The sequence below is a fragment of the Gallus gallus genome, chromosome 3 (genome assembly GCF_016699485.2).
Source record: "Gallus gallus isolate bGalGal1 chromosome 3, bGalGal1.mat.broiler.GRCg7b, whole genome shotgun sequence".
Classification (NCBI taxonomy): Eukaryota; Metazoa; Chordata; class Aves; order Galliformes; family Phasianidae; genus Gallus; species Gallus gallus.
The window spans coordinates 38,674,767-38,693,015 of NC_052534.1; the positions used below are offsets into that span (position 1 = coordinate 38,674,767).

Consider the following 18,249-nt stretch of genomic DNA (forward strand, 5'->3'; position numbering starts at 1 on the left):
TTTCCTTCGGCTCCACTTAGGGTAAGGATGTGCACTACTGTTCTCACTTAGGAAGATGAGTCCCCTGGTTTTTAAAGTCTAGAGAAGCAGTGGGGAATGGAGCCAGTGCACAAGGTACAAGCTGCACATGCAGCATTTTATCAGTTCTCAACAGCATGAAATCATGTCAGGGCTGATGTAGAAAGGACACTGGCAAAGAGGCTGAGCTTTGAGTTCTTGCAAGTAACAGAGAGCAGTTGCCTCTGCTCTTCTTATTGCCAATCTTGACAGGACATGATGGTTTAATTCAGTAAGTGTCCTCCAACTGGACACAGAAAAGCTGCTACATTAGGAGACAAGTACACTGAGTGCCCTCTAGAAAAAGGACAGAACAAGCACCTTGCATGCTTCTTGTCACACAAGGGCAAGCTCACTGGAGCTGTAGCACTGCTATCAGACTCCAACACTTCAGATGGGCTCTTTCACATTTACAACACAGAATCCAGCAGCCACCACTACCAAAGGCAATGAATGGTAAATGCTGGGGCAGGAGCTAGATGTATTTCATTCACAACAGTTCCATTTCACATTGCAAGTCCTGTACAGGCAGAATTTGGAGCCCTTCATCCGTCTTGTCTGACAACAGTCAGATGCCCGTACTAATGAGGGGATTACGAATACCTTGAGGACACAGCCCTTTATTGTGAAAAGCAGGCCAGAGTTATATTAGACTAGAAAATATTCCTAAAGGAGGGGATCTCTGAATTCTCTTTTCCCCAGACACGAAAGCTGTACTGTTACCCAAATGAATGTGGCCAGAAGAGCTGTGGAATGGAGCTGTCAGGGAACAGGGCCATTGTGTCCTTTAGCCCTCCTGCCTTCTAAGGAGGGATAATGTCAGTACCAGACTGTTATCCAAATACAGGAAAGAAAAAAGACACTCCCTGCAAGCTCCCAGCTGTTTCCAGGGCACCTTAAAAAATAAAAATAAATGCTTGTCCCCATCCACCCACATAGAACTACTGGTATCAGTTTACACAGAAATAAGTAACAAGAATGATGCTTGAAAATGCCTTTAGTTGGCTCACTTTAACAGTTGTTGAACTGAACAGAAAAGTTAAGAAGCAACTGAAGCCTTAACTTGCAGCCAAAGATGACTATAAATCATACAGTGAACAAGTGTGCACCTGGGAGGGAATTCTGTTTTAACAACATGCAAAATTGATTAAGTGGTAGCACTTTCCCTGAATACATCTGCAAACCTCAGAGGAAAAAAAATACATTGTCTAATACTCTCACTCACTCCTTATATCACCACTAACCATTAAGCGTGTACAGAATTGAGTAAGGAAAAAAGCTAAATAAGCAAAAAAAAAAAGTATCAGTAAATACAATGGCTTGAAAATCCCCATATTGACACATGCAGTATTAAGTCGATCCTGACCCAATAAACTCTGCATGGAAAACATATGTCAAGACTTGACGCAGTCTCATGAAGCTAAAAAGGTTATGTTCTGTTACACCAGGGCCAAGTTCTGGTTCCTCAATGCACATTACTGTGTGGGAATTACAGACCGTGAATTGTCCTCCAGACAGAAATGTCCTCAACACTCTGAAAGACAAAGATCTCAAAGCCATTGGGCAGCTAATTGCTTTCACATGGTGTAACAGGATCAGAGTCAGACCATCTACCTTTCTCAAATATCCAGGTTGGAATTTCACATTAACTACGTATCTGTTGAATTTTTAAATGGATCAGCTTGTGAACAGGATAAACAAGAATCCTTCTATCTTAATTTTCATACTGTAGAGTAATACCAGCTTTACCTTGCTTACCCAGGAAGCTCTAGTAACCCTTCACGGGCTTACATAGGAAGGACAGACTAGAACATCCACAAGTGTAATGTTTTATATAAATAAAAGCTTTGGTGTTTACAAGCAAGAAAAGGTCTTCATTGTCTGCATGACTCCACAGCTGCCAAGATGTCCTGCAAAATGTTGTTCCTGTTCTCCTTACTTACCTAGAAAAAGAGAAATTAGAACGGATGTAATTGGATAAGTAACCTCTATATCATGGTTTACTTCAAAAACAAAGCAGAAATTCAAATGCATTTCATTCTTGGTGGGGAAATGCTGAGTATCAAACGCTTTCTTTCGTGTGCTACCGACAACACATGAAACCAAACCCACAAAACCGCACATGATATAATTACTCATGGATTCCCATTGCTTGGATACTCAGAGCTTGAATAACTAACAGGAAGTGCTCAAAGAACCACTGAGTATTTTGCCATTACTAGAAATCCCTTCCAATTACTAAACCTCATTTTTCTACAATAAAGTGGAGGTCTTAAATCATCAGTGCTTGGAAGGACTGTATTTCTGTGGATGATAGGCCAAGTGAAAAGCATCTTCAATGAAAGAATTAGAACATGCTTAACAACGGCACAACTGCAGTGAGAAGCCTTAGCACTACAGGACAGAAACACCTTGAAAGAGAAACAAGACTGATTTAAAAAGCTGGGGAACTTTTATCGTGCACTGAGGTATGTCTTTTGTTTACCAGTCCCTGGAAATGTTGGACTTTAACACCAGCCCTTGTGAAAATTCCTACAGTCCAACATCCTGTCTTCTGCTGGGTCCACCTGTGTTGCAGCATCTGCAGACTACTGTAAACTGCCAAGGCAACGTTACCACTTGCTGGCCAGCTCAGCCCCTGGGTACAGCAGTGACAGAGCACAGAACTGTGGGGATATGGGTTGCGGACTTCCCCTTCTCGAAGGCTCTGCCCTGATACAGTCACCTGCACTACGTACATGACCACACAGCATTACTAACTCAACCATCACTTGGGGAGGGGGCTGGAGTGGTAAAAGGGCTAAAAAATTGCTAAGTGTCAGTAAAAGCTTCATTTAAAAAACTTAAGGAAATTGCTGCAGTGCTCAGATCTCTGCAGAAAGGGCAGGAAGAAATCACACAGAGATGAGACAGAAGATCAGAAAATAAGGGCGCTCATATCTATTAACAAAGTTTGAAGAGAAAGAGAAGATACCACAGTATACCTGGCATAAAGCTCTCCACCAGTAAGGTTTTGTTGCATTCCCTGTAGCTACACTTAAGATATGAGCACATGGATTTGCATTCCTTCCAGCCAGTATGGACCGTAGTCAGCAGTGAACAGGAAAAAGTCTATTATTGTCACCATCATCATCAACAAGCTTGTGATAGCCCTACCTAAAAAATTTAACCTAGGCACCCATTGCTATTCGTCACAGACATCCTATCCAAATGTTGGAAAACAACACTGTAAACCTTGAGACAGCGGTCTCACCTACAACACTTGAATTCAAGAGAGCAGATCAACATGACACTGAAGAAAACGTGTTTAAAAAAAAAAAAAAAAAGGAAAGGGCAGGAAGATCTCCCTGAAAGTGTTGCTGTTTTTATTGAGCATCATTCCAAGACTATTATTAGATAAAAAGAAAGCCCCACAATAGCAAAGAGCAAGACAATAAAGAATGGAATTGCTCTTCAGTAAGACTATTGAGGTACCCTGAGGTAAACAAGGCACAGAGCATAGATGAGCCAAGCTCTAAATCTCACAGCAAGTGTCCTGACATCCTGACTTTCAAAGGACCTTCTGAACATTTAATAGCTCTTCTCACTGTCTCAGAGCCAACGAAAACAATACTCCATTTTATCTGTCCTCTTCCATACCTACATGCCAGAAGTCCAGTGAGAGCATCAGAGACAAAGTGCCAAGTGCTGGGAAATTCTCACAACCATTTTGCAAAGGCTGCATGATAGATATCAGCCTCCTCCTAAGGTCTGGAGACATTCTGCACAGGCAGCTTTCCCAGACAGAACAAATCTCCCAGTATCTGTACTGAATGTACAAAGAGATGGGAAGATTTTGAGGGAGTAAAGGTAACCGTAGATGCTGCTTTTTACTAAGCACTTAGATAATTTTGAATACATGATCACTGCGTAGTGATAGAACTAGAGGGAATGGTTGCAAACTGAGACAGGGGAGGTTTAGATTAGATATTAGGAGGAAATTTTTCACATAGAGGGTGGTGAAGCAGTGGAACAGGTTGGCCAGGGAGGTTGTGGATGCCCCATCCCTGGAGGCATTCAAAGCCAGGCTGGATGTGGCTCTGGGCAGTCTGGTCTAGCAGTTGGTGACCCTGCACATGGCAGGGGGATTTAACCAAATGATCATTGTGGTCCTTTTCAACACAGGCCATTCTATGATTCTGTGATCACCTAAACTCCAAAGATGCAAGAGCAGAGGACAGAAGCTTCCTTTCCCTAGCCATCTGAGTACCATCGAGGGAACAGAATTTGTAGTTTGTTCAACTGGAACCTCTTCCTATCCTTTTAACTAATTGCTTTCTTAAAAGGCAGAAACAACCAAACTTCACTATGGGGTTTTACAGACGTAAAATTAATAGAAAGGAAAATGGGAGCAAATGAAGGCATGCCAGCTGCTAACGATAAAGTGCTCCTAGTTATGACACCACGTCTGCAAAACTATACAGATCCAGGCACTGCAAAAAGAGCCTCTCTACTTTCACTGGAAAGTTGAGTTCTCAGCAACATGGAATTGGGCAACAATGGAAAAAAATGTGTTAGCTATCAGAGCTCCTATCGTTAAGTGCTCTAAATGTAATAAATTAAACATTTGGATCCAAATCCCAACTACTTTTAGGGCATCTAGGCCCATTTACAGCAACTAAATATGCCTTCAAGACAGAATGGACTGTAAAACCCGCAATAGCTGTGTTTATGCCCTTAGCATCAAACATCAGAACCATCCTTGTGACAATAAAAGAAGGATCAGAAAACTCTGCTGAGTTACTTACATGCAACCTAACTCCATGTTAAGTGACAAAGCAGACAGAACTTTTTTGGAAGGTAGACACATACATCTGCACACTTTTGGGCATCATAAAAGCCAGCAAGAAAAAGCTAAGCACAAGCTCTTTGGGCGCTCCAGGTTCTCTGCATGCCACAGCCCTTCAAGAAAGTAGCTGGTGATTCAGTGTTTACTCCAGCCAGCAACACACTGAGTCTCCAGCAGCAGGTTTTTGCTCCTGCTCATGCACTCATTTTAACCAGCTGGGAAAGAGCATGCAGTGTGTCACTGGAGTGAGACAGATGCTCTCCTGCATAAGCCTTCAGCATAGCACATCACTTGTCACCTGGGTACCCTTGCAGTCTGTCACACATTTCACACCCTTGCTTTTGGCTAAATGATCCAACAGAGAAATCTGCATTTAAACAAAGAAACCTGCACACTGTAATCTCTGCAGCATAAACAGGATAGTTCTTTTCATATAGAGAAAACATTGCTCTATTGAAATGTACAGGCCATAACGTTTAAAAATGTGATGTACTGGCATGACACACCTAACAACCTCGGGTTGAATGGCAGAAGCCTCTAGAACATTCTATTTTTCTGATAGAAAGACGCAGCAGAAGACTTGAGATGTCCTTGAAAAGCCAAATACTGTTTTCTAGCACCATTTCTGAGAGGAGACACACACTGTTGCCTTGCCATGACTGCATCCTACGCAGTTAGGTCACGACTTTCTCCATTCCCTCTCCCTGCAGTTCTACCACCATAAAGCAGTCACGTGAAATTCACAGTCACACACATCCCTGTTCAGCAGCTCAACAAGCAACACACACTGGCTTCTCAGTGGGAAATGTGGGTTTTAATCTCTGAGGGGAAAAGTACGAGTTGAATGTTTATGAGGGGAAAGGAATCTTTTCTTGCTTTTGCTGCTAGGGCTGCTTCAGCACTTAAAAAGGCTTGTAATTTAAGAAACAGAAAGTACAGATGATGTGGCTCTGGGCAGCCTGGTCTGGCGGTCGGCGATCCTGCACATAGCATGGAAGTTGAAACTAGATGATCGTTGTGGTCCTTTTCAACCCAGGCCATTCTATGATTCTATGATGGGACTACCGAGCAAAAGAAAGCTGTGTGTTTCCACGCACTGCAGTTCTGTTCTCACTTTGAAGAGGAGAAAGGAAGATGGTGGCTCTGCTTTCTCTGCAGTAATTAAGATCACTCAGTATAACGTGGTTAAGATTTTTTTTCCTTGCTCATTCACTTGGATTACAAGAAATACTATTGCCACTGTGATCTGCTTCCACTCAAGAGCAGGCTGCAGTACCCTACTGCTCTACAGCCTATTACCCCTGCTAGTAAGCCAGAACCTGCAAATCTGTTACTGTATTTGTAATTTATAGCTACATGCAGTTCAGTTTCAGATATACAGCTTTATTCTCTACTCGAAATAGTAACACTGAGAAGAAAAAATAGCTCAAAGGAGAGGGGACTGCATTTAGCTCGTTTTTGTAAAGTATCCAGATAGATGGATACTAAGATGCTAAGGAAATGCTCACACGTATCTCTGCAAACAGGCAGTTCTGCTGTGGTAAATTTTTGAGAATTTCTCTGAAAAAAAATCACTTTGAGGCCCCACTGTCCTGAATATTATGTCTGGAAAACGACATAATGAATTCCAGAGTTGTTTCACTGACTCCAGAGAAAGCACACTCCATTTACAAGTGTCTTTCTTCCACAAATTATTTCTGCAAACTCCACTGCTGCTTTTTTCCCCCCCCCCCCCTTGAATATGATTACTGGTAACGTTTCTGCAAGCCACTCTGCAAAAAATAAAAAGAAATCTGACTGTACTTTAAAAGATTTAACTCTTAGGAATAATGAATACTGAAGTGGCAATAATAGTACAGTAAGAAAACTTTTAAAAACAACATCATTACTTCTACAGCCTCTCAAAAGCAAAGCCAGCTGTATGAAGCTGTGGTTTTTTTTTTTTTTAATAAGGTGAACACCTGCCCATTAAGGACCAAATGGAAACTAAAAGGCTTATTTCATACAAGCTCTCCATGGCTATCAAATGGTAGCAACAATCAGTTTTTAAACAGAGCCAGATACAAACCCGCAGCCCAGAACAGAAGGCTCTTTAAGGGTATTCAATATTACTCACGGTGAACACTTCAACATCTTTCCTACTTCTTATTTCTTCAACGAGATCCAGTGGCTTTCCCTTAGGTATTGGAATAGTTCCAAGTACCACGGTCCCAGAGCCAGCCAGCATTTGACGAACAGCTTGAATAAAAGCCTGGCTGAAGAGTTCCATTTTACCAATCTCATCTATGACGCAAATCTTTTTCGCTGCATCGCTGCCCTGGTTTACCTGTGGAAAAGTGCATCAGGAGATTGTAAACATACGGAACATAGAACAAGCATCAGAAATAACTGCCACGCTAATAAAAACTACCTCCAAAATAAATCCCTTGTAATACTGCAGAAAACTGAAAAGTCAAAGCTGCTGCTGCTGGTAACCGACCAACTTCAAATCTGTCATTTATATTTCAGCAAAAGCTGGTGGAAAGACAATAATACATGTATGGCAAAAATACCAGCTACGATGAGAGGAAATATTCAGAATACCATTTTTCCTTCAGAGCAGAATTCTCCAGCTATTTGACAATAAAGAACTGCTCTCACTAAATCTGAGGGACCCAAACATTTCAAAACGTTGAATTCTGCATTTAGAATAAATCAATATCAACACAACGTAATTATTAAGAATGGCCTGCATTGCATCCAGTGTTGGAAGTCTGTAGCTACAGAATGCCTTTCAAAAACAAGTTTAGTTTTAGAAGATTGTTCCTCAATATTTTAGCAAAAAAAAAAACCCAACAAACATCAGATGTTTACACCCTTATCTACAGTTTCCAAACTTTAAGTAAGATTTCAGATTTTATGAAGGCTATTTTTTCATTATTAGCTCATATGGGAGCAGTCAGCTGAGCCCTCAGTGCTGTAAACAGGCACGCAGAGGAGTGAGCAGACTCAGGCAGGTCTCAGGGTCTTCACCTCTGGCCCCAGTATTTGTTACATCATGATAAAACTTTGAGAGGTCAAAGCAGTTTGTCCAAAGTAAAATAGGAAGGCAGGAGTCAAACTGTAAACAAAAACGTGCTGATCTCTCCAGAAACAAGAACACTGTTCTCCTTCACCCTAAGCCTTCTGTTTCTGTCTGATCTACTGCTATGGCATGATCTCTTGCCACAAAATTGACTTGACCATCAGATTTGTGATCAGAACCTGCCATCACAGCAAGTGATGCAGAGGCACATTGTGACAGCGTCTCTAGAATTGAAAACAAACAAAAAACACAAAATGAAAACCAAAATGAAAGAGTGGCAAAAACCAGCACTTCTCTCAAAACAAGCAACTTTTTCCAAAGTTGTCTTGATAAACAATCGAGCCATTGCCAGCTTTTTCTCCTCTCTCATGTCAGATCATCTTCCATTTATTTCTCATTATATAGCGTGATATAAGGAGAGCACTTTGGCTGTCCTCTCCTGGTGAAGGTAACCAAGAATTACTCTCCACTAGTTGCAGATGTGAGGAACAATCAACTCAACTCAAAACACCACTGTAGAACCATGAACATAGCAGCCATACTACGCAGAACCTAAAGAATAAAAGGAATCTAAATATTTTTCCCTGTGAAGACCAAGTATTTACTTCCAGTAAGTAGGAGAACCGTTTAACATGGATCCTGAAACGTTTTCAAGTCAAGTCTCTCCTGAGTAGCTGTTTTATTTAAAATCCTTTCACAGATCTGCTTTGTTCCTGACATCTTTGTTTCCCTCCTTTCAGACTTTAGAATTTCTTGACAAAAACAAGAAATGGATCCTCTGTCTTGTTTTCACTCCTCACAGCCCTTTGGTTTTGGCTTTTGTTGCTCTAAGTTCATTAAGAAGCCCCTTCTTCATCGGCCACCGAGCTTTGGCAGCATAGAAAAATCACAACATGATTTTTTTAGCAGTACTGTTTAGCAGCTACTGCACACAGTCCATGACATGCTATTGCCAAAGTCAGATCTGTTCTTGTTTAATTTTGAAGAGGGGGAAGGTTAGGGTAAGAGAGGAAAGAGAAGGAAAAAGGGTGATGATCATAATATTGCTTGCATTGCTGTAAGAGAATGACCAGAGAAGGACAAGAAAAAGACTAACTCTTGTCACAGAGCACTCCTTGTGCAGTCTGAAGTCTGAAATTATCAGATTGCTGTATCAGTTAAAACCAAGCTGTACTTACACAGTGGTAATAAAAAGTAATTACTGGATTCAAGACACGAATAATGTTCCTACTGAAGGAATGGAATTAGAGCAAAAAGAAGGAGAAAAAAGGGAAGTGAAGAGGAGCAGTGACAAAATCCTTTCTTGTAGGCCCATTAGCTCAAGCCACTGATATGCAGTAAGCCACCTGTACATTTTGTGCAAGGTGGTAGCACAGGAAGCAGCTTCCCATTGGCTCTCTCTCAACACAAGGAGGGCCTGGCTACAGGACAATGGCACGTAAAGGAGGAGAGGCAAAGCAATCTCTCATCTCACAACAGGCACATGAGAAAAAGCTCTGCCCTTTCTGCCTCCTGATCCTGAAGGCAATCAGAATCAGTGACATTCAAGAATGAGACCCTTTATTAACATCAAAATTGAGCACTGTAGAAGAGCCTTCCAATAACAATCATTATCATAAAGCATCCATTTTTTTCAGTAGCTTCAGTATAATACTCACGTTTCTCAGCACAGGCAGAACCAACTGCTCAAATGAAACAACGTCTACAACGTATTGTCCAACACGGCATTCACGTCTTGAAGTAGAAGAATCAGAACTGAATTTCAAAGACAAACACAAATCCTTCTAAGTAATAAGTTTAGTAAGAACTTACTGCAGTCATTTCAAGTGGATTTACTAGAATAATTACTCCAGTAAGTCAATTTGCTCTTAATTCTTCTAAGCAAAGAAACCGTGAAAGCAATGCATTATGTAGTATTGCAGATGGCATACTTTCAAGCAACAAATATGCCATAAGCTACCTTCAGTACTATATAAGCTTAAATCTGAACACTGTACAGCAAGACAAAAAAAATGTATAAGAGGTAATAGAGATATTTGCAATGAAATCAAAATATACATCTGCAGTTCTTGCAGGCATAGGAGCCACCTTTGAATTATGCAGGTGACACTAAACAGCATCAAAGCAACAACCCAAAGCTCAGAATAGGTTGCAGAACACTTAAACAGGCTTTGAAAAATACTCAGTTTGTATGTAAGCATCACACTATTCTGGGTGAGCCGCGTTTGTTAGCTGTATGCAAGTTCTTTGGTCAGGTCAGTTATGTCTGAATGTGATAGAAATGTCATACCTGGATCTAGGCTAAGTTGTGCAGGAATCATTAATCTAGCCTGGTAATTAGGAGAGTGTTCTGCACTTCTGAAACCCTATTCTTAGTGAGACTCTGAGGCTCCCTTTTTCTTAAAATTCACACGTAGGATTTGTGGGCCAGTCAGAGGCTCTTTAATACAACATTACATGCTATTCATCTTTAATTTTCAGATTCTGTACTCACAAATCAGCTGGAAGAAAAATAATCTTCCCTCCTGCCTACAGCAAGCTACACACGGTATCCCAAAGAGACCAGGATTTGGGAGAAAAGCTCTATCTGGTGTAAAATATGAAGTAAGAGACCAGTCTTCTCTAGCTCATTTTCTTTTTTAAACTATGTGATATGGTGTCCACACAGATAATGCAGGTATCAGCCAGAAAACAAGAACTGGACAAAGAACACAACATGAAAACTGTATCTGTGCTGGTAATCACCTTCTGGAAGGGCATTTAACATGCTGACAGACTAGAGAAGCATAAAACAACAAGCTGCGTAAAACAATTTAAACCTCAGTACCTAACTCTAGATAAAGGACCTCGTTTTCCAGATAAAGTGACAACATCAAATCCTCTTCTTCTGCCACCTTCTTTAACTTCCTCTGTGTAAAATCCATCAATGGGAACGTCTGAAGATTTTAGTGCTTGAGTGACTTTCTGGATCAAAGTAGTCTTTCCAATCCCTAGAAATAGAGGAAACAAAAAGTACTAGGCATTAATCTTCTGTAGTAAAAGCCTATGTGTAAACATCACAGCAATTATGTGATTTAGCAGGAACATCCATTACAAGTTTGCAAATTGTTTTTCTGGGGTTTGTTTTTGTTTTTTTCAAAGGCAGGAAAAACAAGAATAGAAGCACCTTTTAAAGCCCACGCTGTACTGATACTATAATGCTTTATTATTCTTTAAGAAGTATGTCTACACCGAAGCCACAAGAGCATGGTACTGTGAACCTCGGACTGCAGGTGAACTTGTTAACTTAGATTGTGCCTGGACAGGCCACAGAGCTTGTCCCAAGACAAGCAAATGAACAAGACATCAGCCCACGGTGAGAGTCATACTGTTACACAACTGGTATCTAAGCTAGCTACAAGGCTGGCTCATGAACATCCTGGTCCATCACTACTATTCATTATTTTTCAAGGACAGAAATGAATTTATCCTCTTTTTAGATTAGGTCAAAACTGATGGCTATTACCAAAGGTGTGACTTCCAGCAAGATGAAGCACATACTACTTCTGTCCTAGAAATTGGAATTGCTCCGTACCCTTAAGTGATCAGATCCTACATGGCAAAAAAAAATAGACATCTAATGCTACAATAATTAAAGCAAGAGAGGCTCTTACTAGATACGGGGAAAGCATTTTTTTTATTGTGAGGGCAATCAAGCCCTTGAAGAGGTTGCTCAGAGAGGCTATGCAGTTTCATTCTTGGAGGTTTTCAAGACCTGACTGGATAAAGCCACGAGCAACTTGTTCTGGGCTCGTAGCTGACCCAGCTTTACACCTCCTGAAGTCTCTCCCTGAATGAGTTAAACTGGGCTCCTATAATCTATTCTCCCACCCTAATAAAGATCTTCAAGACCTTTCACAGCTGATGTCACCTAGCACAATTTGATGTACTTTCTGCTAAGTGAATACTGGCCATCTTCCAGACATCCTCTGTTCCCACAAAGGAGCCATTTCCCTATTTTACCTTTACAGAAGTAAATCCCTTGACAAAACTGAGCTTAAAAGAAGAGTGTTGCCCCTCAGAATTTAATGTTACCATTTCATTTTTAATCATTATTGTAAAGAAAATCTGCTTTAGAAAATAGAATTATTCTGTACGAGAAAAAACCCAAACAATAAATTCCTGGAGACAAGAAATATATACTATTGCAGTGTGCATAAAGATGTCAAGAGAAGTCTTTTCAACGTGCACGTATCAAATTCCTTCCCCAAATTTTAAGCAGATTTACGAACTACTTTCTTAACCATCAGCATCATGGAATGGTTTGAGCTGAAAGGGACCTTAAAGATCACACAGTTCCAACCCCCATTCACAGGGGAGGACATTTCTCACTAGATTGGGCTGCCCAGGGCCCCATCCAAGCTGGCCTTCAGGGATGGGGTATCTACAGGTTCTCTGGGAAGCCTGTGCCAGTGCCTCAGCACCCTCATAGTGTATGATTTCTTGTAATACCTAATCTAAACCATTTAAAGCCACTACTCCACATCCTATCACTACACTCCCTGATAAAAATGTTCCTGCCCAGCTTTTCTGTAGTCTCCCATTAGGTACTAGATGGCTGCTATAAGGTCCCCCAGGAGCCTCCTCTTTTCCAGGCTAAAATATCACCAACAAAATCTGTAGCTCCAAGGGCACCTACTCAAACATAATTTCTGAAGATTGAAGTCAAAGGGATTCCTAGCATTTGAACAACAACTAAATAGCAAATATGTAAACATCAATATCTTCCATCTTTCCAAGCCCTTGTCTCTGTAAGAGAATTTATACTAACTCAGCTAAGTAGATTTGATATCTCTGATCTGGTTACCTTTATTTGGTCAGTTGCCAAAGTAAGCTGAAATGATTAAAACTAAGTTTAAGAAAGCTTAAAGTTACATGTTTATCTAATCAAAACGATACATTCAATTTCAGTTAAATGAACACAGGCAACCAGCTCAACCTCCTCTGCATCTGCTCTGGTGGGTAGAAAGGACGAGTAAAGCCAAGGGAATGTACCTGAACCTACTGGTAGCATTTTAATTCCATACCACGCAAGTAGCTGCAAAAGGTTCAAAAAAAAAAAAAAAAAAAAAAAAAAAAAAGAATTAGGCCCATGGCTTTATTAAAACAAGCTTTGCCATTGTGCTAACTGGTTTGTTTACTAACTTCATAGCTCATGCAGCATCCCTCTCTCCCTTCAGGATTAGCAGCTTTTCAGTATCTATAGGGGGGGGTTATATGGAAGAAAGGGACAGGCTCTATAGCAGGGTCTGTTGTAAAAGAACAAGGGAAAACAGTTTCAAATTAGAAGGGGGAAGATTTAGACTGAATGTAAGGAAGAACTTTTCTACAGTAAGGGTGGCAAGGTACTGAGACTGGTTGCCTAAAGAGGCGGTGGATGCCCTCTCTTTACAGATATCCAAGGTCAGTCTGGATGAGGCTAGAAGCAATTGATCTAGCTGTAGGTGTCCCTGCTCATTGCAGGGGAGCTGGACTCGATAACCTTGAAGGGTCCCTTCCGACTCAAATGAATCCTATAACCCTATCAGTTGCCATCACAAAACACCCCTCCAGCCAAGGCCTGCTATCCAACACCAACTGTTACTCTGTAACTGTACGTGGCTTAAGTTGCAAGAGATAGATCACTATAATTAAGGGAAAAAAAAAAAAAGAAACCAAAACCAACCCAAAATAATAATAATAATAAAAAACAGCACTAAGAAATTCATTAAACTGAAGCTTAGTTCAAGTGGGATTCGTTGTCCAGGCATTTTTCTGCCCAACACCCAGCCGTAGAGCTGGAGCCAGGGACAGCACATCAGCACCTGGCACCACGCACTACACAGAATTAGGCCGGGAGCGAAAACAGATCCAAAGTGAGGAAGTAACGAACGTGTCAGCAGGCGACTCGCGGGGAGGACAGCATCGACAGCCTCGCACAGTGCCCTCAGGCAGCGGCCGGGCCCAGCTACCGCCAGAGGTGCTGCCGGGGCTGCTTCCCACCCGATCCAGGGCTTACATCCCCCTCCGGCCAGGCCGGGTCAGGTGCTAGGCGGCCGCGCCGCCTCCCCTCGCCCTGATCCCCGGGCTCCTCTTGCTGCTAGCGCCAGGCAGCCTCATTACCTGGGGGTCCTGTCAGGAAAACGTGCCTGGACATGGCGGGGAGCAGCGGGCCGCGCTCCGCCTTTTACCGCGAGCGCAGCACGGCGCGGCGGGCCTCAGGAGCACCGCCCTCGCTCCGCCTCTCTCCCGGCGGCCCCGCGCAGCACCCGGGGGGGGGTTGATAAGCCCTGCGATGTGCCCTCAGAGGGGGACCGGGGTACCTTGAGGGCTCGGTGTATCCCTGGGTGGGGCTGGTTGCTGCCTTAGTGCTTCCCGCAGGCTGAGTGTTATTTAAGGGTTGGGGTTAAGGTTTTCTTTTTTTTCAGTCAGCTTGTCCAACTTAATTTCTGAATAAGTTAGCAGAAGCTTTCCTGCTTTCAGAAGCTGTTTTGTTTGTTTGTTTGTTTTTTGTTTTACCCATTTCAGTAAGCAATGTGATCCGGGATGCAGGAAAGCAGTCAATAAAAAGATAAATGACTCATCTGATAGCTCCATGCAGATAAGCAAGGGAAGGGTAAGCAGCAGGTTAATCAACCGTCTTGCTACAACGCTGGGTAAATTGGGTCACAGTGCAGGATTATAGAATAGTAGAGGTTGGATGGGACCTCTGGAGACCACCGTCCAACCTCTCGCTCAAGCACGGTCCCCAGGAGCACATCAGCCGGTGCTGTGGCTTTTGAGTATCTCCTAGGAAGGAGATTCCACAGCCTCTGGACAGCCTGTACCAACGCTCTGTCATCCTCACAGCACATTTTTCCTTATGTTCAGTCGGAACTTGCTGTTTGTGCCCACTGCCCCTCCTCCGACACAGCTCCATGCCTTTCCCTCGGGCCCTGTCGCTGTCACACAGAGCAGAGCTCAGCGCTGCCCCTCCGCTCCCTGTGAGGAGCTGCAGCCGCCGTGAGGCCTCCCCTCAGCTCCTCTGCTCTGGCTGAGCACACCCAGGGGCCTCAGCTGGTTCTCATAGCTACTTCATCGTTTTCATAGCCTTCCTTTGGACGCTCTCTAATAGTTTTATATTCTTTTTGTACTGTGGCACCCAGACTCGCACCAGTGCTAAGCAGAGCTGGGGAGCCTTGGTTCCTTGTGCAGCTCCCAGCTGACGCATCTACTTCAGAGCTGGCAGAGAACGATCACCCCAAGTCGATCTCCTCCAATCTCCTGGTGCCCCGCAGCCTGCCCTGAAGCTCCATCCCCAGGCGGAACGACTCCCCCAGAGCGCACCTCCCACAGGAGCGACGCTGCTGCCTCAGACACAGAAAGCCGCGCGCGGCACCATGCCGGGAGCTCCCGCCCACACGCTGACCGCCAACCGAATGTATTCAGCCTCCTTATTTGTTTAGACTTGGAAGGTGGAGATTTGCTAGAGAGCCGGGAGAAGGATTTTGGTGTGGAGTCTCCAGTTATCTAGGGGTCAGCACTTTTGTGAGGTGGAGATTGCTGTCCCTGTTTTCAGAAGAAGCTGCAGTGAAGCAACGCTAGGAGGTAGGGTTAATGAGCAAGGTGTTTGTCGCTCAGGTGGCATTTATAACCAGGGCCGGTGGCTGGGATCCCACTGGGATCTGAGGGCAGCAAGAGGGAAAGGAGGGGTCACACCAGGATGAGAACTAGTGCAGCTTGCCAGCACAAAGCATAGGGGATGCACAGAACTGCCTATCACCAACCCCAGGTCTGGTATACTGCACTTAGGACAGCAGAGGAAAGTCTTTCTTCAGCTGGAATTTATAAAGCAGGGCCATTTACAGTTGTTCTATAATGGCAGATGAGGCACTTCTGCTGTGTGTAATATGCTACCACATAGTCAGCTGGTGGAAATCGTGCTTCTTCAGTTGCAGCCTCAAGCTGAGGGAGCTGCCATCTGTTGTGTCCATTTTCCAGGAGGGTACCCTTATAACCAAATTCATAGGCCTTTCCTTTTAAGGCTGAGGTGTGGTTCAGCCACAAATTCAAGCTGACTGGACCGGAAGACATTGACTTAGGGGAGGAAAGAACTAGTTTTTGCCCTCAACAGCATTGTATGGTCATTGGATGTATTATATGTGGTCAATTAACTCGATATGTTCATAGAATCATACAATGCTTTGGGTTGGAAGGGCCCTTAAAGATTATTTAATTCCAGCCCACCTATTACATATTACGTGTTATATTTTACATCTTACATATTACATACAAGCACTACACTTCTGTTTTATGTAAAATCTAGGGAGTGATTAGAAGCAAAATTTGTTACTTGTGAGTAGGCCAGGGATTGTTTGTATCATAGCTTAGAAGAGGAGAGATCGTAACTCCAAATTCTTGTTTACCTATACTCCACTTTCACTGATAACCACATTTAGTTAAGTTATCTTTCTCTTAAACATGCTGACTTTTAGTTCTCATTCCACATGAGTGGTGTTGAACATGTATCGTGCTCAGATACTTAAAAAAAAAAGACTTGAAAACACTGACATGCCTTTTGGAGGGCAGGAGGGTCAAGAGGGAACAAAGCTTCCCATATAATCTAAAAATGAAAAATACATTTTCATAGTTTACATCCCAGGGCTTTTTTTGTTGTTTTTCTTTTCAAGAGCAGTGAAATTATCACAGCGTTAACTTGTGGCTTCCCACAGGGGTTTGTCAGGCATCTTTAATCTAAAGAAAGAATCACAGCAAAGAACTGTGTATTTACTAGACTGTTAATACAAGTACAACGTTTTATAACTGGCTACTTCACCCTTGGCCTGGACTTCCTGCGCGGAACTTATTGTGGTTGGTTTTACAGGTAGGTTTTCTGTGTAATATTAAACTATCTCAGACTACTGGCTGGTTGCCCAGGCAAGCCAGCATAAAGAGACCAATACAGTGTTGTCTAGTTCAATGTATGATTTTACTAGGTTTTATAAATCAACCTTTCATTTGCGGAAGTGCATGTGGGGAGTTTTAGGGCTATCCCTATTTGACAGAACCCTTGGTTTCTTGTACCGTAATTGAAGAACCATTTCAATTGCTTTCAGATACAGAAATAACTATCAGTTATTTCACTGTGTTGCTAAATCCTTGGGCTTGCAACCAAGTGTGTGAGTAAAGCCGTTGCAGCATCAGGGCTTGAATCAATTAGCATTTCATTATAATTTATGTATTTTTTACCATAAAATGTGCTCTCCTTCTGGGTGCTCTGTCTAGGCTGAAGTCATTCAAATGCACCAAGAACAGGCAGTAAGTTTGCCGACTATGCGTTTGTGGAGTTCTGCTGTTAAGGGGACCTTGTGTTTGCTAAATGCATTTGAAGTTTTATTTATATTTCCTCAAAGACTTAGTATTTAGGTCTGCTCCCTTTTGTACACTTTATAATCTAGTCACTGCATAGAAAGCGAGCAGTTCAAGAAGCATGAAATGCCGTGTGCGTGTTGTCTTCTTTGTAGCTGTGTGCTATAGCCAGTTGTCTGTGAAGTCATCCTGCTTGCTCTCCTGATCATGGGGTTTTTGCTTTTTTGGCTAGGGATGGCTGGCTGGAATAAAAAATACAACACATACCCTAGCACTGCCAGTAACTCTAAAAGAAAATGTGTGACATGGGTTATACTTTTTTAAGATGAGGAGACAAAAAGCTAGCTCTTCGTCTTCTGAAATGGGTAGCTTAGTAATCATTTATTTCTAAATGGTGAAGAGTCTGCTGGCAGAAAGTGTCTTCCTATCCAATTACCTGGACTTTATTTTTGGTAGATGAGCATCAGTTAAACTCGGCTCCTGCTGAATTGAATGGTGTGGTTGGGCAAGTCCGTGAAAGAAGTGTTCGCAAAAGATTGGTGCCTGGAAAAGATCCCTGTTGGAGTAGGGAAGATTGTGATTCTGAGTTGTGAGTGACCTGTAGAGACCTCAGAGGGAGCTGCCAGTCATAGTTATAAACTGCTTGCTAAGCCTGGGGAAGCCTGCGTTTATTGTTAGATGTTCACTAAAAAAAACTTGGATGGAGTCCTAGATCTTTACGTTGAATGGGGAAAAATTAATTAACTGCAAGTTTCCAGACCAGTGGCTAAGAAAAGAGGTCATTTTTGATATTTATGGTATTCCTCAGAGCAGAAGCTGGAAGGAATGAAAGTGTAATCTACCATCTCTGACCTGTGCCCTCAGTTGGGCAGTAGTTTACGCCTTAGCACTGCCTCAAGGAAGGCTCAGCATGTTGTTAGACTTCTGGCCCTTT

At 42.6% G+C, this 18,249-nt stretch overlaps 2 protein-coding genes across 5 annotated transcripts in view; one reads left to right on the forward strand and one right to left on the reverse strand.

Moving 5' to 3' along the window:
- Positions 1–1,036: 1,036 nt before the first annotated feature.
- NTPCR (nucleoside-triphosphatase, cancer-related) lies at positions 1,037–14,210 on the reverse strand. 2 transcript variants are annotated; one of them, NM_001031523.2, is made up of 5 exons: positions 14,091–14,210; positions 10,777–10,939; positions 9,608–9,704; positions 7,002–7,211; positions 1,037–2,000 (listed from the first exon to the last, which is right to left on the reverse strand). In NM_001031523.2, the coding sequence occupies exons 1-5, from the start codon at positions 14,122–14,124 to the stop codon at positions 1,932–1,934; spliced, it is 573 nt and encodes a 190-aa protein (NP_001026694.2). In that variant the 5' UTR covers positions 14,125–14,210; the 3' UTR covers positions 1,037–1,931. The 2 variants fall into 2 exon arrangements, with proteins under 2 accessions (NP_001026694.2, XP_040553214.1); XM_040697280.1 differs by lacking the exon at positions 14,091–14,210 and adding an exon at positions 12,984–13,029.
- Positions 14,211–15,431: 1,221 nt separating this feature from the next.
- The window catches only part of SIPA1L2 (signal induced proliferation associated 1 like 2), a 264,070-nt gene continuing 261,252 nt past the window's right edge, over positions 15,432–18,249 (forward strand). For 2 of the 3 annotated variants that reach the window (XM_040698284.2, XM_046939496.1), the window contains exons 1-2: positions 15,432–15,554; positions 16,679–16,830. The gene's annotated coding sequence lies outside the window, so the exon portion shown is untranslated. The remainder of the gene's footprint in view (positions 15,555–16,678; positions 16,831–18,249) is intronic. The other variant, XM_046939497.1, reaches the window with a different exon arrangement.

Coding starts and splice junctions, on each gene's coding strand:
- NTPCR (NM_001031523.2), bottom strand. CDS start 14,124: ATGTCCAGGCACGTTTTCCTGACAGGACCCCCAG. Junction 9,705..10,776: donor GGTCCTTTATCTAGAGTTAG/GTACTGAGGTTT, acceptor TTTGAAATTCAG/TTCTGATTCTTCTACTTCAA. Junction 7,212..9,607: donor TTCTGCCTGTGCTGAGAAAC/GTGAGTATTATA, acceptor ACTTTTCCACAG/GTAAACCAGGGCAGCGATGC.